General features: G+C 36.4%; 1 protein-coding gene across 8 annotated transcripts in view; it reads right to left on the bottom strand.

Moving 5' to 3' along the window:
• Positions 1-24,965, bottom strand: part of myo9aa (myosin IXAa) — a 178,714-nt gene that overhangs the window by 93,994 nt on the left and 59,755 nt on the right. For all 8 annotated transcript variants that reach the window (XM_079864907.1, XM_079864909.1, XM_079864912.1 and 5 more), the window contains exons 3-5: positions 8,796-8,890; positions 8,617-8,679; positions 4,401-4,500 (exon numbers count right to left, since the gene is read on the bottom strand). In XM_079864907.1, coding sequence (XP_079721033.1) covers positions 4,401-4,500; positions 8,617-8,679; positions 8,796-8,890 — 258 coding nt within the window. The remainder of the gene's footprint in view (positions 1-4,400; positions 4,501-8,616; positions 8,680-8,795; positions 8,891-24,965) is intronic.

The raw sequence follows: 24,965 nt of genomic DNA, 5'->3' as shown, positions 1-24,965 counted from the left end.
ACAGCTCTGTCTATTAAACCTTTGACAAGTACAATCACAGCAAACATTCAGATCTGTGTTCTGACTCAGAGAGAACAGTTGTCATGTATAGATATGAAACGGCTTCACAAACTCATTATTTCTGTCTTACAATCATTGAAATCATCACAGAAGAATTGGGATAAAAGTTAATATTTTGGATATCATCACTGATGTCTACAGTAGTGATCAAAATAGAGGAAAAATTTCACCTTTTGAAAAGTGACTTGACGCTTTAATAAAGATTTGTCAAGTGACTAAAGACAAGTGACTGTTAAAAATGTATTTGCCATTGAATCATTCATTCAAGAGATTCATTAGAAAAACACTGATTCATCCAGTAATGAAACTAGTGAAGTCTTTATGAGTGAGTCATTGAATCATTCATGCAACCTGATTAAAAAAAAAAAAAGTTTTGTCAGAACCTCTAGTAACATGTTATTTTGTTCAGTTGTCTATTCAGAATTCAGCGTGAACTCCTAAACATGCATTTCAGAAGACACTGATTCATCAACTGGGGTTGTATGTATTACCGTCACGTGCACTTTGTGTGGTTTTTGAAGCATTAGCCTTAAGAGACCTTTCCACTTTCATTATATATGGACTCAGAAACAAATTATTTATCTAAAAATCTCTGTTTGTGTTCCACAGTGGAAAGTCATATACATTTGGGATGACATGAGGGTGAGTAAATGATGAGGGGATTTTCATTTTCGGGGGGAGTATCCTTTTAACATTTAAACAAAAATACATTTACACACACACAAAAAAGACTGGACGCCTGCATGCAACAGCGTTTCACATAGAAACAAAAGCATGAGGCAGGTGTGTGTTATGGAAATGAGGGGCATGTTAGGAGCACAGGCCTGCTTTCTCTGGGTGGATTAGGTTTTAAAGTGTCTGTGTGTGCGAGACCACAGCTGAAAGGAATGAACTGGAATCTGTTTCCTCCATATTCCCCACTTTCCTGTTTGCCTAGTGAGAGTGAATCCGTCAATAGGCCTCAGAGAGCAGATGACTGACAAAAACTGACTCTACAAGGGCAAAGCACACACAAACTCCGGCCATCCAATGTTCTCAACAAAGCTTTGTTGATTGTTTTTTTTTTGTGTGCAACAATGGTCCTGACTAGGGGTGTCACAATATACTGGTATTGATGATAACAGACAGTGATATTTGAAATATTAAATATTGATGTCACTACAAATGTGATATGTAAGGGAAAATCTATGGCTAATTAAACGATTTTAATGCACGATGTGGAGGAAAGTTCCACCCAATGCGAAGCGGAGTGCATTGAAATGGTTTATTGCAAAGCTAGCTGTGGATTATCCTACTTATACCATGGTCATTTGCCAGCATTGACAAATCAAAGCTGTTATTGGTGTTTGTAGTGCAATATTTGGCCTGAGGGGTAAAAACAACGGTTATTTTCGTCAGTTACAGCTCGTTAGATCTAGCTTTAAATCAGACAGAGAGATAAAGTGTAGTGCGTAAGATTACACTTATTTGCATGAATGAATTAAAGCATTTATTTGAATTCATTATCGAAAGAGAGAGAGAGATGTGTGTGGGAATTACCTGCATCTGTGCAGTTTCTCTCTCTACTAACAATGAAGCTGTGAGATTAATTACTTCAAAAACAGAGCTGTTATCCCCTTGTTGCAGAGAAATATAATGTAGTAAAGCTATTTTATTAATAAAAGTCACGGGAAAACAAGTTTCTGTGCTCCTGAATGTTTCTATGTGTGCGCAGTGCGATCTCCACTCTCTGTGTGTGAGTGACGTGTGTGTGTTTTGAAAGGACCGATATATATTAATATAGAACAGTGATTAAACTGACTGGAACTACCTGTGCATTCAATGGTTTTAATGCACAACTTCCAGCCAATCAGAATCGAGTATTCAGACAGACCATGGTATAACGTAAATAATCCAGCACTAGTAACTATCTGACAAAAAAAAAAAAAAGGAAAAAAAAAAAGAAAAAATTAATTTGACTGCCTTATTTTAAATCATCTATAGATAATCGTGATGATATTGTTATTGTGAATTCTTTCATCTAGTGAACATGACATAGTGAAAGCCCTAGTCCTGACACACTGCCTTTTCTCTGAGCAAGTCATTCACTTGGCTCCATGACCCGGTTTACACCTGGTATTAAAGGAGGAGTTACAGTAGAATGTCAGCTGTTATCAAGTATTATTACTTGTTTTGGATTCTATCACAGTAACTTTCTGAAGAATGAAAGACAAAATCCACTTTAATTGTATGGAAAAGAGCAGCATGAACATTCTTTAAAATCTCTACTTTTGTGTTCCATGAAAGAAAGTTTAGCCTATAACAGAATTTGGTAACACTTTATTTTACAGTGTCCTTGTTACATGTTACATGTACTTACCATAGTAATAACAGTAAATTATGCATAATTACACGTAACTAACCCTCACCCAAATCCTACCCTAACCCTATAGTAAGTACACGTTGTTAGTTAATATTACTCATTACTTAAATATATAATTACACTGTAACAATGACACCTTAAAATAAAGTGTAACCCAGAATTTTCTTTTTACCCTTTTAAAAACCATCCCAGTATATTCAGTCATATATGGACAGCTCCAGGTGTAAACAGGGATCCCTCAAAACACCTTTCGAGAAGCTGACGGAGGCACGAGCCTTTGCATATATCGCTTGCACTTATGTGTCTTGATGCATCGCAAGTCAATGAAGAAACGTCTACTCCTGCAATCTTTTTTTTTATTTTCTCAGCTAGGCTTGAAAAGAAAAGATTCAACCAATTGGAAAAGCCCACACATGAATGCGCACAAGACTTCACGGGACATCTTCCGTCAACATGCAGTGACACACTGACAAAGTAAGTGGTCATAAAATCAGTGACACTCCTCTCAAGGAAATTCAATCGCAAGTGGTCACAGGAGACGCGTGTTAGTACCAGGTGTGAACAGCACTGTGTCTCAGCTGACCTCTTGTGATCGCATCTTCAGAGAGGAAGGTTAACAGCAATTAAAAACAGTGTTAGGGGAAACGCATTACAAGTAACCTGAGTTACGTAATCAGATTACTTTTAAAGTAACCAGTAAAGTAACACATTACTTTTAAAATTTACACCAAAATATCGCAGTTACTTTTCAAACAAGTTACTTTGTTTTCCCATTTATTGACTGACAGCTCTCGTCTTCAATGTTGAGAACAATCGTAAGTGCAGAGGCGTTGTGTGTGAACATGATGGTTATTGTAGTTCTAGACTAAATGTGAGCATGCATTTACTCCTCTCACGTGCACAAAAAAAGATTCGGTATTCATCAAAATGAAAAATAAAATAAAAAGAGTCAAATGCAAAATCAGACTATGCAACCCTCCAATAATTAAAGGAACACTCCAACGTTTTTTCATATTAAACTATGTTATTACCTTAACTAAGACGAGATGATACATACCTCTCTCGTCTCAGTGCGTGCACTCAATCGCTCTAGCGCGCGGCGACACTTTGATAGCACTTAGCTTAGCCCAGTTCATTCATTAGGGACCAAACAGAGATGAAGCTAGAAGCGACCAAACACCTCCACGTTTTCCCTATTTAAATACAGTTACACGACCAAGTATGGTGACACAAAATATAACGTGGCGCTTTTCTAAGCGGGTAAAAGGATAACTATAATGTATGGCGGAATAGCACTTGGGAGCACTTCGACTCGGTGTAGTAAAAAGTCACGTTGGTTCTAATGACAGAAGTGAGAGGGGGAGAGGATTTTCAGGAGTGACTTTTTACTGCGCCGAGTCGAAGTGCTCCCGAGTCCCAACTTCATCTCTGTTTGGACCGTAATGAATGAACTGGGCTAAGCTAAGTGCTATCAAAGTGTCGCCATGCCCCCAGAGCGATTGAGTGCACGCACTGAGATGAGAGAGGTATGTATCAACTTGTCTTAGTTAAGGGAATAACATAGTTTAATATGAAAAAAACGGTGGAGTGTTCCTTTAAATGTTAAATAATACAAATATTTGTATGCATTTAATCTCACTTTATTGATCAATGTAGTTTATATTGACTACTAAAAATGACTTAATATTTTTATTGGTGAAGTAAGTGTTGAAAGTTTTTAGTTGAAAGGCTTATTATTTCAATTTTGGTGTGAAAGGGCCAAAAATAGCACTTTTTTGTTATAAAAAACCCAGACCAGGTAACAAAAAGTAACGCAAAAGTAATGTAATTTTTTTGATTTTTCTTATAATGCAATTAGTTTTTAAGGGAGTAACGCAATATTGTAATGCATTATTTTTCAAAGTGACTTTCCCCAACACTGGTAGTAAATGAGGTCGCTGATGGAGAGTACAGTGCATGCAGTGGGATGAGGTCGTACCTGATTGAGGTAATGATATTCTTCAGGCTTTTTGAGGTGGAACGAGGTCCTCTCCTCTTCACTCGCTCCTGCCAGCAGGTAGTAAAACACATGGTAATTCCTAAAAGAACAAACCCATATAACGTCAGGCGCTGTATGAATATATCTGGCTATAAATACTTAAAGGGTTGCAGTGGGGTTGAGTCTGCTGAGCCTGTTGCTGTGGTCAGGGGTCAGAGGTCAGGGGTCAGTTTTGGGAAGCCTCTACAAATCAATGGGAGTCAGTCCAATGGGCAAACAAACTTTCACTCACATGAGATCGCAGCAATTAGCAAACAACATCCAGCAAATGATCCAAACAAATCCTGATGGACAAAATCAAGTCCCATCCTTCATTTTTTCTCGATCAAGCTTTTTCACCCGGATATATATGTCAGAGAAGAGATAGAGAAGAGACTTGAATGATTAAATTTAAAAAATAAGTCTAAGACTTCCTCGTAAGGCATCATGCCAGATATTTATGATGAATGTATAATATAATGGTAAATGTATTGATGTCAAGAGAGTGTTGCTCACAGATGACAGATGAATGGCCTCATGGAAATGACATTTAGTATATTTGTGTCTGGTACACATTTCTTCATATCTAAAGCATTACGTACTATCTTAGTTTCCCCATGATTTTATTTAATTTAACACATTATGAATAATATATTATATTTCCATATTGTTTTTTATTTGTGAATTAATATTGCCCCTTTGCTAACAATTTATTTTTTTAATTAGTGAAACGTTTCAAGAAGCGTTGCTCTGCTACTGTAATATGCATTGTAATAATAATAATAATAATAATAATAATAATAATAGGAAGGCATTAATAGTAATAAGAATGAGACTATTGTCATTACAATAATAAGAATTTGATTATTGCCAATACGGTAATCAGAATGAGATGTTATTGTCATTATAGTAATGGAAATTAGCATTTTATTGTCATTATGGTGATGAGAATGAATTTTTGTTTGTTGTTACGGTAATGAGAATGAGATTTATTATTGTCAAACACAGATGGAGAAAAGACGATTCACAGTTTACATTTCATGACGACGTTAAGGTGGAAGAGCCAGGATATTTTTAACATAACTCAAATTGTGTTTGGCTGAAAGAAGAAGTCATATACACCTAAGATGATTGAGGGTGAGAAAATTATGGCATAATTTTCATTTTTGGGTGAACTATCCCTTCTTTACAAGCCACGACAGGTTTCAAGAGTCAATCTGTGTGAAAATACTGTACTGCGCACAATCTAAAAGCACTGGAGACATGTTTGATGTTTAAATGTGCAGGTATTGCTTCAATGTATTTGAACGAGGGCTGCACTATATTGGGAAAACTGACATTGCGATATTTACGTTTTATGACATTGCGATATATATTGCAATATGAAGAAATACAGGAATGTTCAGAATATGACTTAAATAGCTGTATTTGGAAAGAATTAATTACTCTAAAATGAGTGGTGTGATCTTGTTGGCGCAAAATAAAATTAATGTAAAGATCTGCAAAATTATTATTATTTATTTATTTAGCTCCTGAAGACTTTTTTTTGTGTGCAACCTTTTTTTTGAATTTGCATTTCCATTGCTTTTGCCCAATTCAGTATAAAATAATAATAATTGTGATTTTTAAAGTGATTATTATTAAAACTAAAGAAATATATTTTAAAATGATATTGTAACACTGTACTAGCCTATAAAATAAGAATCTTTTATTTTACAGTACAACAATAAAATTAAAATACTAATATTTGCATCTTAATTTATTTATTTTTTTAATGTTAAACCATCAAGCTTTGACAGGTTGCTAGCAAATTGATGTATGCACTCGTTTTTACAATCGCACAAAGTTATCCTGCGATATTGGTTTTATTCCTATGTATCGTGCAGCACTATTTTGAACACCAGTTCAAAAACTAATCAGGACAACAATATCTGAGATTGACATAAAGAGAGACAGCTTTACTGATTGTCACTTTATCACATGATCTTGAGCTGGTTTCAGTCGGATAATGCACTGCCCCGAAACTGAAGCATGACTGCTGTGATTTACACCAAAGTCGCAAAAACAAGGAAATTATGGTCGGTTTCCTTCATAAACCCTCATGTCATGAAACCAGTGAGACCGGTAATGACAGCCGGGATAACACACATAAACTGAACACTGTGGAGAAATGATTCCCACATGTTCACTACTGGATTTATTTCCTCATGAGCTCCTACCAAATCTACACTCTCCTCAGTTTAAATAAACTGTAGTCTAGCCTAGTATAATGATGTTGATTTAATTTACAAAATACTTCACTTCAGTAGCCGACATCATTTCTTAAAGGGGTGGATGAATTTGATTTGACTTTTCTAACTTTAGTGTGTAATGTTGCTGTTTGAGCATAAACAACATCTGCAAAGTTACGAAGCACAAAGTTCAAAGCAAAGGGAGATATTTGCTTTTAAGAAACTGCTTTTTAAAGCAACACTAAGGAACTTTTCCTCTTCGGTCCCCCTACAGGTTGGAAGCGGAATTGTCCATTACCGCTGTAGTAAATAATTTCGCCGCAGTCTACTGTCGCACGCACGCTGTTTATCCAGCACCGGCTTTGGAATGAACGATGTCCACAGAAAGGGTAGAGTATGTTGCATGATTTCATGAAAGTATGATGTATTGCGACATCAGAAACGAAGAAAAACTAAATAATGACTATTGTAACGCTTGCCGTAAAGCAAGTAAAATTTGTAGTCTCAATCGAACTACAGAAACGCGACCCGGTTTGGCAAACTTGCATAGTGCGGTTATAGCAGATATAGGGCCGCAAAGCGAATCCAGAAGTGCCTTTCACCCTGTTATGACTTGATGAACCACTGATACGATTTTGGAAACATTATTTTAAGGTAAAAAAAAATGTTCCTTAGTGTTGCTTTAAAGGGGTGGTTCAGGATTTTCGACATCGGATCTCATTTTCAAGTGAGCCTGGTTGTTTTTCATCAGCGGAGACAGTTTTCAAAAATATTCATCCAGTCCTTACTTTTGGATAGTTCGCCTATGCTAGGCTCGCGCGAGTCAACGGTGCACGTTAGCCTGCCATTAAAAACAGTTTGACCCACTCCACAGTACACCAAAAGCAAATAAATTATAACGCCAGACTATCGATGTAAATGTCTGTGGAGAGAATAATGTTAGAAATCAAACTACCCTTTCATCACATTGCATTAGTTATCATTTGTTCCCTGTATTTATAAGCAGTTTACAGCAGCGGAGTTATATTTGGTTACCTAAGAAACCGAGAGAGCCAGTCTACATATATTTATCTAACCTGCCGCAGATAATTGAGATACAAGAGTACTTTGATTTCTAACATTATTCTCTCAATAGACATTTACATCGATAGTCTGGCGTTATAATTTATTTGCTTTTGGTGTACTGTGGAGTGGGTAAAACTGTTTTTAATGGCAGGCTAACGTGCACCGTTGACTCGCGCGAGCCTAGCATAGGCAAACTATCCAAAAGTAAGGACTGAATGAATTTTTTTGAAACCTGTCTCCACTGATGAATAACAACCAGGCTCACTTGAAAATGAGGCCCGATGTCAAAAATCCTGAACCACCCCTTTAAGGACTACAACAAACGGCTGGTCGGGACTACACCACATTCCTCCTGGGTTAGTGACATCACCAACCCTAAAATTTACATAAACCCCGCCCCCTGAACACAATTTATAGATTATCATGACAGAATATGCTAATACACATAACTACACATAAGCTACATAAATTCACCAACTAACCATTCAGAAATGTTGTCTACATATTGTCACTTCTTCTTGAGTCTCTCCATCATTGTCTTATTCCGGTTTGAACATAAAGGCTAAAAGTTTTTGAAATGTTCAGTGCATATGTGTGTGAGGTAAAAGGACACTGAGCTGTTGAAGCTCCGCCCCCTGTGCCGGGAGCAGCAGCTCATTTGCATTTAAAGGAACAGACACAAAACGTTGCGTTTTTGCTCACCCTCAAAAAGTGACAACTTTAACATGTTATATAAAAATATCTGTGGGGTATTTTGAGCCTAAACTTCACATACACACTCTGGGGACATCGGAGACTTATTTTACATCTTGTGAAAAGGGCATTATACCACCCCTTTAACAGTTTAAATGAGTACAAAACAAATCATCAATATCTCCTACCTTTCATTGTGTTCCTGATAGACGAGCCGGGATTTCTCCAGTAGGTATTTCTCCACATATGCCCTGGATAAGAACAAACAACAGATTAGACAGGGATCCAGACCTCTCTACACACTATTATTATAGTTATTATTCATTATTATAACAACACTGCAGACAGGAACACCTGTCGCTCTTACCCTCTAACAGTGCCACTTTCCTGGTAGTTCACCTGGATGAACTTCCCAAAACGACTGGAGTTGTTATTGTGGGCCGTTTTAGCATTGCCAAACGCCTGTGAACACAGGGAAAATAAACAGCATAAGAGAGGTGACAATTATCAATGTATGGAATGAATGAATGAATGTAAAAGAATAAATGACAGAAAATATGCTGTCAAAGTGGGCTTCAGTTGAAACTTTATTCTTTGCTCATTAAATTTCAACTGCATTTTCAACTGAAGCCCCTTTGATACAGTATAAAGCTTGTATAGTATTTAAATCAGCTTAAATTAAAGAGTATTAAAAAAGTAGAATATAAATTATTACAATATACATGCTTTACATTGTAAATAACAGTCCTTGAGGCCTATATCATAATTTTTCCATATTGCACTAATTGCAACTACAAACTTAAATTGTCATAAAAAATATTTAAATAATAATAATGCAACAGGTTTTACAACAGTGGTTTTCAGCCGGTTTGGCCATGAGACGGATTTTACCCTGGAACATTCATTTTTATGAATACTCAAATTTATTTTTCAAAATATGGTTCGCTCACACACACACTTTATTTAACATGTTGTAAGAATATCACTAACAACATATGGCATTATTTTGATGCCAAATGTCAAGAGCAAGTGATGCATGAGCGCGAATCTCCTTTGCTTGCTCAAAACTGGACGTGCGCTCTCCAATATACAACAGTGCTCTCACACAAACTGCCTCTTCTCTCGCTCAGATATTGTTGCTATCGCTCAAACCGTGTCCTGTGCACTCGCGAATCTCTCCGTGTTCTTGCACTAGAAATAAATTCGCTTCGCTTCTGGATTAAACGTTGTCAAAAGTTATCAACCAATCAGAATAGACTTCCGACTGACCAATACAAATGCTAAATGGCATCTAATTGGCTGAGAATGAACCACACCTGGAATTCTTTCTGCAAACGCAACTGAAGATTGTTCACTGGTTGAGAAACACTGCCTTACAAGACGCTAGTATTGAAAAACAGGGCAGTATTGTAGATGAACGCTCTTGTTATTTGTAGCTAAACCACATATAAACAAATCCCTCTGTGGAACGAGCTGCCGAGGTCAATCTCACAGCAAGACACACACACACACACACACACACACACACACAGCCCTGTCGAGAGTCAGACTTTCAGAGAGGGGTTTTACGGCTCTCAGGGGAAGAAAGGACAAATGCAAGGCGGCACCACCGACACAGCTGACAGCCATGAGCTACTGTAACAGTCTGTGCTCACACACACACACACCCATCGTGACGCAGCTAACAAGCTATGTTAAGTAATGTCTTGAATTGTCTGGGAAAGGTTACGTTAAACACAGAGATAACTTTACAAATGGCTTCTGGAACACGTGTTGGAAAAGTCTATTTAGCCCTTCATGATGAACAGCACATGCCAAACATCAAGTGGATGTTGCACAGTTACTCCTCTGACATATTAAAGGAGTAGTTCACTTCAGAATAAAAATTTCCTGATAATTTACTCACCCCCACGTCATTCAAGATAATCATGTCTTTCTTTCTTCAGTCGGAAAAGAAATTAAGGTTTTTGAGGAAAACATTGCACGATTTTTCGGGTCCAACGGGTTGAAGGTCCAAATGTGAGTTTCAGAGCAGCTTCAAAGTCTCGACACGATCCCAGCCGAGGAATAAGAGTCTTATCTAGACAAACCATCTGTCGCTTTCTAAGAAAAAAATTAACATTTATATACTTTTTAACCACAAATGCTCGTCTTGCACTAGCTGTGATGCGCCACACATTACGTAATCACGTTGAAAGGTCAAGCCTGACATAGGCGTAAGTACAGACCTAGTGTTTACAAAGCGAACATGCAAAGACTAAGTCAAAAAGTATATAAATGTGTATTATTTTTTTAGAAAATGACCGATAGTTTGGATAGATAAGACTCTTATTCCTCGGCTGGGATCGTGTCGAGACTTTGAAGCTGCGCTGAAACTCACATTTGGACCTTCAACCCGTTGGACCCCATTGAAGACACTATATGGAGAAAAATCCTGGAATGTTTTCCACAAAAACCTTAATTTATTTTCAACTGAAGAAAGACATGATTATCTTGGATTACATGGGGGGGTGAGTAAATTATCAGGACATTTTAATTCTGAAGAGAACTACTCCTTTAATGAAGGGTACTTGGACGCTAAATGGAAGAGGCCTGGACGCTCCAGGAAAAGGGGTCAGACGAGGACAAAACTCAGCCGTTAAAGTGTCGCCTGTAAAATCAGAAGACACTTGACATCTATCATAGGCCTTCTGGAGACAAAGACACTTTAAACAGACCTGGAGAGAATAATAGTGAGGATGAACTTGGCAGGCCTGTTACTGCAAGAAACGGCTGCCATTAAAATCTGCTGAGATTTACATATCATCATACAGGAGCGAGTTTCCCAGAACCATTGGTTAGCAAACCGTTATCAACCATTATCCCAAAACCATAGTTTCAACGAACATTTGCAAAAAGCATCGCAAAGTTGTGTGGGTGAAACTACAGCTCTCGACCTGTGGTTAGAAGCATTATATGTGTGCCAAGCAAACCACTGTTTGGCATTACAATATTAGCCTTAAAATGTCTATTTTAATGTTAGTATATGGCTGGAATTTAAAGTGTGCAATATTAGCTCAAATAGGCTAATGTTGCGAAAGGCCCGCTTTGAAAGGCTTTCTCATCATGCTTTGCTTCTTACTGGCAGCGGCAAATCCTCCAGACAAAACAAACACACAAAGGGCTTTTGTCTTGAGATAAAGGTCTTGATCTCATTGGAGAATTGAAGGAGTGAATAAACTACTGAGTAGCCAAATTCATCACAATTACTGAAATACTCTGACACATATGGACGGAATAAAATGACATCAAAAGCAGGAATGAGAATTTGTGGTTTTTCCCGGCACAAGACACAGGGGAACATTCAGCAAACATGTTTTGGTGTGATATGTTCAGGGTAAGAGCTTTTGAATGGATCACAGGGGTTGAGAACTGAAAGCATTACAGCATTGTGTCGCTCACACAAACACACAACAACCCGCTCTGATCGTGTGGTCTTCTAATGAACCACATCAGGTAAATATTATCACTGGGCCAGAGAGCCGTCACAGGAGAATTACTCTCAAAACAGTTTCAGTTTGATAAGACCATAATCCTCCACACATGTGAGGAGCACAAAGAGTTTGCAATGTGTGAGAGAGTCTCAAGTTTTTAAAGTGTTTATATGTCTATGTGGTGTTTTTAATATGCTTTAAGACAAATCATGTGTAAGTCGACACCATTGCGGAGTATTTTCTCCTTAAAACTGCAGTGAACCAAAGACAGTCTCAAAAACACGCTTTGAAATCGCTGGTGTTTCTGACGTCACAAAGGTTATCCCGGTATATTTTTCTATTTGATATGAAAAATAAGGTAGATTTAGCAATATAGCGTGCAGGGACGTCACTAGGATTGGAAGACAGGGGGGGCTTAGCCCCCAGGGTATTTGTAACTTGCGTTTATAGAAAATCTTACAATGAATTTGAGTAAAAAACAACTATGTATATGTTTAGCTGTATTTGTCTCTTCAACCCCGTTACCATCTTCAACCCTGTTAACCTAGTCTCAACCCCGTCACACCTACATTTTTATTAATTATTTTTTTAAGTTTATGAATAAGTAATTTAATGTTTGTTGAACTTAGTCAGAAATGTTCAGAGCAATCATAAGAATACTGATTTTAGTTCAAATTCTGAAGTTAAGCCACATCTTTAATCAAAAATGATAGGGTTGCTGTCACAAAAAGTGCCCATTTCAGGCTTAGTATAGCATAAGTGTAAAATTATATGTAAATTCAATTCAATTCAATTATTGTTTTAATATTAATATTAATTTTAATTATTTGATTTAATATTGACTCATTTGGATAAATATTAGGTACTCAAGACAGGCGTTAATTTTTCTCAAGAAAAAAACAACTCACCCAATGCTGTAAACATACAGAGAGCCCTATCAGCTGGTAGTATTATTTAAGGTTAAAAATAACTCAAATTAAATACAACTTTTTATTATAATAACAACTTTATTTAATGATATAAGTAAAAATATAATACATATGTAATATAGAACACATATTTAGCAAAATACTCTATAGCTCTTTTTTTCTGCCAACTACATACTGTAGGCTACTATAGCCTATAGGCCTATTCTTTAAATGGCTTTCCTGAGGTAAATGTGGCATAATTGTTCTCCAGCTATGTTATTGACCTCTTCATGCTGATTAAAAAAACACTGATTGATCGATATTATGTATGAGGAATATACATTTCGGTAAGTTGTAGCCTACTACTGTATCTTTCAACAGTGTTCGTGTTTTTTACTATTAGCTATAATGATCGGTTCACGTGCGCTAGGGATCTGTCACGTAACATTTACAAACACCAAAACGGTATTTATTGTTTGAATTTCGTAATAAAATTGACAGAATCTGAGAATTGAGATTATTTTATATCATAAGTAACCTGCTCTGTCTAGTCTGTCGGTCTCCGTGTCCTCATTTCGCGATTTTTCTGTGCGTGAGAAAATGGATGTGTTGCGTGAGAGCGTGTGAAAAGTGTCAATTGCGTGTGTCTCACGGTGAATGCGTGAGAGTTGGCAGCTCTGTTACGACTCTTTGTAGGCTACTTCTGTCCAACTTCCGACTTTTCGGCTATTTTCTTTGTAGCTGGATATATATCATTTGTTGCGTCTAAATATGGTTATTGATAAATCGAATTGTTATTGTTGTTCTTATTATCATTTAGGGGGGCTTAGGAACATTTTGGGGTAGCTTCAGCCCCCCTAAAATAGGCCTAACGACGTCCCTGATAGCGTGTGTATGAGGTATATTACGATGTTATGATGAACTATATGCCTTTTTCCACTGACGTTCTGAGTTGTTCAAAGCGTTTCTGATGATTGTTAGAAGGCAGACTGAGAACGGGAACATGGTTTGTGTAACATTAGCAACACATTATTAGCTGTTTGATAACATAGTCAAGCAAAAGGCTAGTCATATTAATTACCGTTGTTTCCGACGTTGTAAAGAGCGATAACATTGTGCAGCGTTTACCTCAGTAAGTTGGCCGAGTGAATCTGTGAGCTGTTGTGAGTGAGTGGAGGCGGGGCTAATTAGCATATTCATGAATCCACGTATACTACATGAAGCAAGGGTGTAGAGTTACATTCAAGCTATTTTAAGGCATGAAGAAATTTTTTCCACAGGAAAAACGTTTAAATATGTAATTTTGGTGATCAAAGATGAGTTTTAAGAGATACAATTATTGACTACAGCGAAACTTTAAAGCCCCAATTTACTCACGCCAAAGTTATTTTTTGTTCTTCGCTAAGTTAGGGGTAAAAAGAAGTTCGAAATACGTGATGATACTGTTAGCGAACACCCCGACGTAGTCCACACTGGGTCACACGGTGTTCATTCCCTGGCAGCAAAGTGAGTTTAGTCTGACTAACACCACTGAACACAGTTTATATGTGAACAAAAGCCTAAATTCAATCTGTTCATCATATAACGTGATCGAGTCTCTTCAGAAAATTTGGACTAAACTCAATTCATATGGATTAGTTTTACAATCTCTTTATGAACTTTTTGAAGCATCAAAATGGTAGTTGCGTAGACTGTCAATGGAGGGACTGAAATCTCTCAGATTTGATCAAATAGATCTTCATTTGTGTTCCGAAGATGAACGAAAGTCTTACGGGTTTGGAACGACATTAGAAAGAGTAAATGACATTTTTTAATTCAGGGGTGAATAATCCCTTTAAATTGAGTAACTTAGTAAGTAAGTGTTTTTCTTGAATTGGATTCAGAAAACCATTAAAAATGACCGAAGAAAGGAATTACATGAAAGATAACAATCAGTCGTAACATCAACAGCAACTCGTTGAGCTCGTTGTAGAAGCCTGGAGAAATGTAAACACAAACTTGTTTCCTGGTAGACTGTTAAACTGCTACACTTTGACTCCTGAAAGCAGTGTGAAGCCAGCCAATTAGATTGAATCAAACCGTTTTGAGAAAATCCATGACTTTTTGTGCACATCAGATGGTACATGAAGGGTCAAGTTGGTGGATCGTCTAATTCACACACAAACACACACACACAAAATGTGATGTTTTACTGCGCTTTATAAATCAGTCTCAAAAGGAATGAGCCCGTCTTCCAAATGTTTTGGCACTCCACCATCACCTTTATGCCATATGGACTGTGTCTAGAAAATTACAACAGCACTCATTCCCCTTTCCTCTTTCGGTTTCAGACGCATGTCCTGCACTTTAAATGACTCACCGTTTGGCTCACTCCAAAAATAGGAAATTTTTCCTGGATTACAGCGCAAAGACACAAAAGGAAGCCCTGAACGGCTGCACTACAGAGCTGGGGTGTGTGTGAGTGTTTTGAACGTTCTATATGGAGTCAATTCTCCTGAGTGTCTTTATATTATCTGTGGGATGCAGTCAGTTGTTGTAATGGGAGCGGCTGCTGTATGTGACCCGGCTGAGCCCACCCAAACGTCTGTCTTGTCCACCCAATCAGAATTTAGGAACAGATAGTATTAAAGGGGTGGTTGATTATGATTTCACTTTTTTAACTTCAGTTAGTGTGTAATGTTGCTGTTTGAGCATAAACTACATCTGCAAAGTTACAATGCTCAAAGTTCAAAGCAAAGGGACATATTTTCTTTTTTTTTAAATCACTTTTTAAGGACTACAACAAACTACTGGTAGGGACTACATTATCATGACAGATTATGCTAATCAATGACTTGAAGATAACTACACATAAGCTACAAAAATTCAGCTCTCCGTCTTTGTCTGTTTGAACATAAAAGGCTAAAAGTTTTTGAAATTTTCAGTGCATGTGTGTGTGAGGTAAAAGGACACAAGCTGTTGAAGCTCCGCCCCCTGTGCCGGGAGCAGCAGCTCATTTGCATTTAAAGGGACAGACACAAAAACGGTGCGTTTTTTGCTCACCCTCAAAAAGTGACAACATTAACATGTTATATAAAAATATCTGTGGCGTATTTTGAGCTAAAACTTCACACACTCTGGGGACAACAAAGACATATTTTACATCTTGTGAAAAGGGCATTATACCACCCCTTTAACCGTTTTTTACGATTTGTGCATTGATTAAAAAGCAATCTGAGGTGGATTCTGTGTTGAAAGGTTTGGTGAAGGTCTGTAGAATGCCACAAACAATCACAAAAATAACACCAGAAATTTGCAGTAGTCTATTCTTCCTTGAAATTAAAGGGACACTCCACCCATTTGCACTAAGCTTTGCATTGTTAGAAACCCAGTCATACTATTGAATGGTCGTGCAACACTCTCTCATTTTCCCCTGAGACGGGAGAAATCCGTTATTTACCTCTTACACTTCCTCCTACAATGACGCAAAAATCGTCATTTTGCGTCATTGTCAGAGGAAGTGTAAGAGGGGGGGATTTCTGTTGAGACTACAAGCACTAGTTCCTCATCTTTCCCAGGGGGCGGGACCCGCTCACGCTACAGACCTATTACAGATCAGTAGGTAGGACTTTACTCTCTGAAACTGAAAGCAACATCCTCCATCTTTTTTGAAGCTAAGCTAACAGGCGCTGTGGAGACAGATGTAAAGTAATGACAATAGCGGAGGAGAGTGCTCAATATGATATAGAAGAAGAGGATTTCGGAAGTCTGATGCTTGAATCAGGTGTTTGTGGCTACCTTTACAAGCCGCATTATAGCGAAGAGCAGCCGAGGCAGAAGACCTGCCTGCCGCGGACGAGGAGCCCGGACTGGCTCGAGTTAGGGCGGACTGGTGGCGCCGGTGATCTCATTATGCAACTACGAACCGCTACGAACACAGAGATAGAGTCCGTCTGCGGCAAAGAATTTCAACGATGACAATTTCTCCTGGACGAAATCTCTGAATCAGACGAGGACACGGACGTTTGTGTTGACAACTATCCTAGTTTCGCACCGCATATGTTCTGACTGAAGGTACCATGCAATAATTCACCTTTTCGAAAGAAATACAAACGAGGAGTAATGCACTAATGAGTTCGCCAACTAACTAGACATTTTGTGTGAAATGAATTTCAAGCTCTGGTGGTAGCTAGCCTTGTAGACGGAAGAGTGATTTCTCTTATAGGCAGATATGCGCTTTCTGGATTAGTGGGAGTGGCTTGCGGAGCTGTGCAATGTGGTGCATTGTGGGAGTTGTTGTCTTTCATACAAATGCGTCCTGAAGTTATTTTTTGTCTTTCCTCGGTCACGAAGGCACCAAATAAAAAAATTATTTTACATTTCGACTACATATATGACCCACTTTCAATAAAAAACAATGTTCCTATGGGTGGAATGCCCCTTTAAACAAATGGAAACAAGAACGTTAAAACTGTGAACAAACAAGTGTATTATTTGACAAAGATTGTTTTAGTATCTCAGCCTATGTATTTTTAATAATGTTAAATGGTGTAATATTTGTGAATTTGATTATGTAGCTACTTATCCATTTTCTTGCGAGTGCCGTCAAGATGACTCTCTGGTGCCGCGAGACTCTGCCCACACGCTGTTCTGATTGGCTGTGGGTTTTGATTGATTTAGACGCATCTCGCGGTCGCGTCTAGTGTGGACAGACAAATTATTTGTCGCTGGAATTTTATCGCATCGCGTCTGGTTGGGACACTCACTTTTTATTCAATCACTGTCCTACAGACAGAGATGCAAGTATTACAGCTATTTTACAATAGCTTTAAAAGTGCTTCATCTAATACAATTTCAGACACTGACCTGTCCAATTTATAGTGAAGATATGAACAAATGTTGGGAGAGGATTGAGACATATGATGCCTCATGACGCATCACTCAGCTTTCAATAGCACTCCATGTCTAAGCATTAGTGCCTCGCAGAAATTAGTCCGGGATGTGAAACGAGGGTCTGTGTTCCTGTGAGTGATGATCAGTCTTGTGTTCTTGAGTCACATATTCCTTTAATGCCTACTGTTCAGTAATACAGCAGAGAAAGCAGAAAATCAGCACATTCAGGGGCCTGTATTTCCACTGTGTGGAAAACATGGACAGAATCCAGTCTTTGAAAAGAAGTTACGTGTAGCAATGATAGTATGAGACGGAATGTTTCGAAATTTTGGAAAATTTGAGAATTAATAAAAAGTAGGTCTGTACATTTAATCAGAAGGCGTTATGGACTAGTGTCTATGAATATTAAAGCGCAAAAAGATCGCTTCTTAAATATGAAGTCTGCATATTCTTTGTGTGAATGACTGGCATGGTTTCATTTCATGGATATATTTTTGCATTAAAGTAAAGCTATTGTCATCATATCACAAAGAAACTCAACGTGTTCATGACAACCCGTCAAAAAGTTTTTGAAGAAATTGTGACAGAAATATATTACTATTGCACAGTAGTAATAATAATAAAATGTAACATTTTACATGTATTTACTTTAACAGTAAACCTTCTTACATTGTTTTACACAAATAGTCAGATTGTTATTTTTTAGATTACATTTTAAAAGATTATTTAAATTGTTAATGTTTTATGCCTTCATTTGATTACCACCGTTTTTGATTATAAATGTGTATTAAATCATAAATCCCCCATAAAATTTGAGAGAACACAGGATTTATTAAAAATTAACACTTCAAAAGGGCCCTATTACTATAAATATTGTAATAAATTATTAAATTGTTGAAGTGTTATGAATTCAATTAAAAAAATTAAATGATTTCATATAGCCCTAAAATGTATTTTTTTAATGAAATCTTAAAGCTTTTAATAAATTGTTCTTAAATTGTATAAAGTGTCATGATTTCAAATAATTAGACACTTATCGGCAAGAAAATTCATGGACAGTCTCTTGCGTATGGCAAGAGATTTACCATAATCACCAAGAGTCGAATACAACTGAAATCAGAGATGCACCGCTTTGAAAATTTTGGGCGATACCGATAATAACTGATAATTCTTTATATATTTGAAAGCCGATAACCGATAAATCCAAATCTTTATATAACCTGATTACAAAAACAAAAGTCTCACCCTTAAATGTCCCAAGCACACAATTATAATGATGTTCTCATTATAACTTTATGAGGCCTATATGACAGACTTGCACATGTTGCACTAAACTGTTTTTTTTTATTTTTTTAAGTGATTCCAATCATATTTCAAGAAATTCAAAACCATCATGATGAACAGTGCACATCTGAAGCGTCTCAGCTGAAGGAAACAATACATTATTTATCAGCTTTAATATATCGGCCAAATTTTCTTATTGGGCCGATAACGATAACATATTGGCTGATGCCGATATGGTGGCCGATATATCATGCATCCCTAACTGAAATGATTTAATGAATGAATAAATAATCGAGGTTGGGTGTATAACGACGTCCCTCATTCAGCACACGGAGGGAAGTTTAGTCTCTTATCTTTCATTGGTCTGTGAGTCGCGGCTCAAACTCGCCTGCTTTCCTTCAACTCCGAGCTGAAAGCTACATCCTTCCACTCATCCAGTCACAATTACGCAACAGAACGAGAAAGTGTGCCTATTCTTTAAATACCTCTTTCTTCTAAACTTACACATAGAAAAACAAACACACTTCCCTGTGATTGCAGTCTATTCAGAGTTCATTGGTGTGGCTGGTATTTTAAACACACGCTCTGACAAGAGCCGAGTTTGAGTTTCTGCTCGACCCCCGGTGTCCCAATGACCAGGAACCAGAACGGTCACTTGTTCTTTTGCATTTACTGGATAATTCATAAAAAAAAAATAATAATAATAAAAAAAAAAAAAAGAGGAAACTTTTTAATTTTTTTTTTTTTCTTTTTAAGTGTGAAGCGATATCATACATTGTGATTCAGTCTTCCACATATTTTGTTAGAATCCAAAGTTTAAATATTATTTAGCCACTATACAAATGTTTCATTGAACAAATTCAATGTGGACATAGTAATCAGGTTTTCTGTATCCTTCAGGGATATAGAGTCTCTTCACACCTTTATAGTTTCCTACAGGTGTGATGAGTTTATTTCATGATTCAGTCCGAAGGCAACAACAATACACAGAGACAAAGCTTTGAGTCACTGATTATTACTATCCTGAGGCTAAATTCACTCATCTAAGATTTGTGTTTATCAGTTCGTAATGCGTCAACCCATATGAGCACATTTGGGGTTTTATTTTGTAATATATATATAATTCAATCATGACCAATTTTAACATGTTATTGAATATAGCAATGTTACTTAATATGGCAATGTATTTGGTATTGGCGAACTAGATCTGCTCCACTGCTGCTAGATTTCATGTAAAGGACCGATCAGCCTGTGCCATCTAGTTTCATGACTGAACTAGATTAATAAAAACATAAATCATTTGTTATTTTCATTTAAATACACTACTTGATACATTTTTTTTTTTTCAGACACTATTTTTTTAAAGGATGACTGAACTATCTGATGAATAAAAGGTTGAGATTACAAAAAATGGTTATTTGGTTATTTATTATGAGTAACTTATAATTAGTTGGCACAACTGCAACTACTGAAGTTGAGAAAACTCAAACATGCTTTGCAGATTGATGCTTTATTTTTTTAAGTTAACTCAACTTTTTATTTTTTTAAAGTGTAGTTTCGTCTAACTCATGTTTAGTTCTTGAGTTATTTGGAATAATTCTTATTGGGAACAGCACCACTGACCCTGATAAGCCCACTAAACCACATTTAAAAAGCCACTATTACAGAATGTAAACTCTTTTATGGTATTTTTTTGTCTTTTATGCAGCATGATCATATTAGCATTGCATGGCAAAGAGGAGCGTGAACATTCTGCCAAACATTTCTTTTGGTGATGGAAGAAAGAAACATGAGTAAATTTAAAGTCCTCCTGTAGTCAATAATTGAATCCCTGAAAACTCATCTTTGATCATCAAAATGACACATTTAAACGTTTTTTCCTTGAAAAAAAAATGGTCATGCCTTAAAATATCTTGAATGTAACTCGACACCCTTGCCTCATTTAGTATACACTGTTCTATGAATATGCAAATGAGCCCCGCCTCCACTCACTCACTCAGCTCAGAGATCCACTGGTTGACGATCACACGTTGATCTGATTGGTTACAAGGTAGTTTGTGACGTCAGAAACACCAGCGATTTCAAAGCGTGTTTTTGAGACTGTCTTTGGTTCACTGCAGTTTTAATGAGGAAATACTCAGCAATGGTGTCGACTTATGAATTTACACATGATTTGTCTTAAAGCAGATTAAACACACCACACAGACATATAAACAACATTAAAAACTTGATTCTCGCCACAGGGGGACTTTAACAACATTTTAATTTTAATTGCTTTAAAGCACCTGGTCCAAATACTATTTAAAGGCTCAGTATCCCAAGGTAGCAATAGCACATCCACAGATACGGATGTGTTTGTGTCATTCTAATGGTAAAGAGTCTCCAGCCCCTCATTCAGGTGTACTTCACACTGAGAGCTTGAATGCTTTCTTGATTTACAGGAGGATTCTTTCCAAGCAGGTGCACAGAGGATCTAAGAAGTGCTTAATAGATGGTTTGCTGAGTTTGTTTTTAAGCTTTGGGAGGAAACTTATGTCAGAGTCCCATCAAGGTCTCTGTGTCGAAAGGCCTGCAAGTTTACAATTCTTCCTGACATGCAAAGAGCCTAAAATTAGCCCAGCTGATGACCGAGCCGGGATGTGGGTGGCCACAAACATCTGCTGTCAAAAACACGAGAGTCACACGAGTCTGATGACGACTGACAGACATTTCTCAAAATGTCAAATGCAATGTTGATCTCATTTTATGGGGTTTTAATTGTTAGAATTGTTGCATTATTCCAAGTAAATAGATTGAGATTCACAAACAAATGTAAAGAGATTCATTTAAAAAACACATTTGTATTTTTTATTTTTTTTATTTTTTTAAATGCTATTTGCATTTTATTTGTGAGTTTTATACATTTTTGTGAAACTCTTTCAATTTCTTTGTGCATATTAATCTATTTATTTGTGAATTTGATAACTTTTTGTGAATCAAAATCTATTTATTTGGAAAAATGCAACAATTCTAACCTCATATCATTTAGCTGGTCAATATGACAGGGCTGATTTATGCAACATTTTTTTTTTTTAATCAAAAAGTCTATTCTCTATTGTTGTCTAAAATCTATTTTATCCTCCTTTTTTTTTTTTTTACTTTGTCAGGACAAAAAAATCACAGTATATATAAATTGCTTTTTAAATGCATTTTAAACAAGTCTATTTTGTACATCTTTAAAGGTACAGCATTTTCCCGGGAGTCAAAGTATGCATGCATGTGTAGCTTTCAACAAGGATCATTCTCTAATTCCTGAAGCATCTCAAGAGAGTCATGTGAGGAAAACAGCCACCGGAAAAAAAGAACACGCACAATCCAATAGTCTCTGAATTAAAACTGAACTACTGACTCGTTGTTATGTAAGAGTATTTTGTTTCCTAAGTGGGTGAGAGGCAGGATTTAATGCGTATGGAGTCATTTTCTCAAAAGGCCAAATTTTTAAAGAGTGATATTCCCAAAACTAAAAATGCATCTCGATGCAAAATGGCATTTGTGACCCAAACAAAAAGGTAAACGTGACGAAACGTGAATAATACACAATGGAGGGGTCTGGTTGAAGCTAAGCCTCCTTTTTTTGGACACAAAATTCCCTGTGAATTCCTCAGCAAACAATGGCGTAGTGTTTCCTCAAGGCGATGTAACAGGAGCGATCTGCGCTCCTCAGATTCAGAGACCACAGGAAAACTCGCCGAAAACTCACTGCTCTTCATGAGGTTTCTTGGAGAGATTTCCTCAAAGATGAGGAAAACACATTATCCTAGTCGAACGTTGTTAAAAACTGTCCATTTCCTGTTATCGTTGTTGAAAAGATGGCGATCTCGATTCAAACACACGCAATCGTATTCCTAAATGATAAGAAAGAGCATTTATCATGTATAGGTATAAAACATCTACATAAACAGCCTTTTCAAGCACACAGTATCATTATTTCTGTCTTACAATCATTCAAATAAAAATAAAATGTAATTATTGATCGGTATTGGCCACTATTGGATATTTATTGGTCAATTTAATGCCTATTTAAAGATTAAGATCATCATCTACTAACTTAAATTATGGCATTTAAAGATTTAACACTTTAAAAGTCTTTCGAAAGAGTATGTCAGAGTGAAAATGTGTATAGATTCATAATATATGTATCCGTTATAGGCGAAAACAAGAAATAAACTACAAGAAATTAATTATTGGCATATAATATCCACCAGAATTTCAATAGTGGTTTAGTTTTTAAAGTATTGCTATGTGGTAGTTGACTACTACACTAAGTGGCCGTTCTATGAACGAGACCAATCAATTATCTTTAAATTAGGAAGATGTTAAATCACACAGAGTTAAAGAGCAAAATATGGCGATCTCAATTCAAACACACACACGCAATCTGGTTCATAAAAGACAAGAAAGAGCATTTATCATGTATGAATAAACAGCCTTTTCAACCGCACAGTATCATTATTTCTGTCTTAATCATTCAAATTATCAAAGTAGTACTGGGATTAAAGTTTATAGTTCGGATATAAACACTGATGCCTATGTTAGCGATCAAAACAGAGTAAATCACCTTTTTGAAAGTAACTTCACACTTAAGATAAAGATAGTATCATACGACAAGTGACTTAAAAAATGTATTTGTCATTGAATCATTCATTCAAGAGATTTGTTCAAAACACTGAATCATCCAGTAATGAAGCAAGTGATGACTTTAAGAGTGAGCCATTGAATTATTCTTCTCTCAAACTGATGTAAAAAAAAAAAAAAAGTATATATATATATATTTTTTTTTTACATAAACTGCAGCAAATAACATTTTGACAGAACCTCTAGTAAATTACAAGCTATATTGTTCAGTGGTCTGTTCAGAATCATGATCTCATTTTAAACAAATCATTTTAAACAAAGATTGATTCTCATTTTACCCAGAATGGTGCAGCTCTATACAACACTATTACACTGGCTCATACAAGCACGAAATCAATACTAATGTTTTATGGATGCTTTGCAAACTGTAATAGAACAGATAGCAGTGTGGACGATAAAGCTCTGGCTTCTAACAATCCATTAATCAGAAATGAGTGGTGCCGTCTTTTCAGACCGGACGACGAAGGCTATTAGGAACTGTGTTCTCTGCTAATGCATCAATAAACCAATCCGTTATTGACAGCTGAACAGCATGACCCAAACCACAGTTTTAGACCGCAAAAAACTGTTTGTTTTGACACAGCAGCACTTACACAATAGATCAGACCCAGAAGTCACTGCTAAAAAGCATTGTTTTTGTTGTACAGTATTAAAGGTCATCAACCTATAATTAGGATTTATTAATTTATCAGTATTGGTTGATAATAAATGTTAATTGTTCACGCTCAATTCCACCTTTTTTACATGACGTAGATTACCTTTACCACTAATGCTAACTTTAAATTTATATAATTTTGAAAAAAAAAAGTTAAAAATTATGATGCCTAATTTTATTGTAGATTTGAATTACTTTATTTTGTATTAATTAGACAAAATATCAGTAATTTAATATAATAATTAGTCACATTATGGATATATATTAATATTAATAATAATTATTGTTATATTATAAGGTTTTATAATTAATTTGTAAGTACATAAAGTTAAGTTAAAATACAACTGTTCATTGGTTCAATGTTCGCCCAGGTCCATTAAATATTAACTGATGACCAATACCTGCATTCTTTTATTATTATTACTGATCGGTATTGGCCACTATTGGATATTCATTGGTCGATGTAATGCCTATTTTAAGATTTAGATCATTATCTACCACTAACTTAATGGGATGGCAATAAAATTAAGGCATTTAAAGATATAACACTTTAAACGTCTTTCGAAAGAGTATGTCAGAGGGAAAATGTACTGTATTCATAATATTGGCAATGTATCTGTTATAGGCTAAAAACAAGAAATAAATGATTGGCACATAATATCCGCCAGAAT

This window comes from Squalius cephalus (assembly GCF_949319135.1).
Source record: "Squalius cephalus genome assembly, chromosome: 3".
Lineage (NCBI taxonomy): Eukaryota > Metazoa > Chordata > Actinopteri > Cypriniformes > Leuciscidae > Squalius > Squalius cephalus.
Note: the sequence above shows the minus strand (reverse complement) of the source record. Positions and strands in the feature narration are given on the sequence as shown.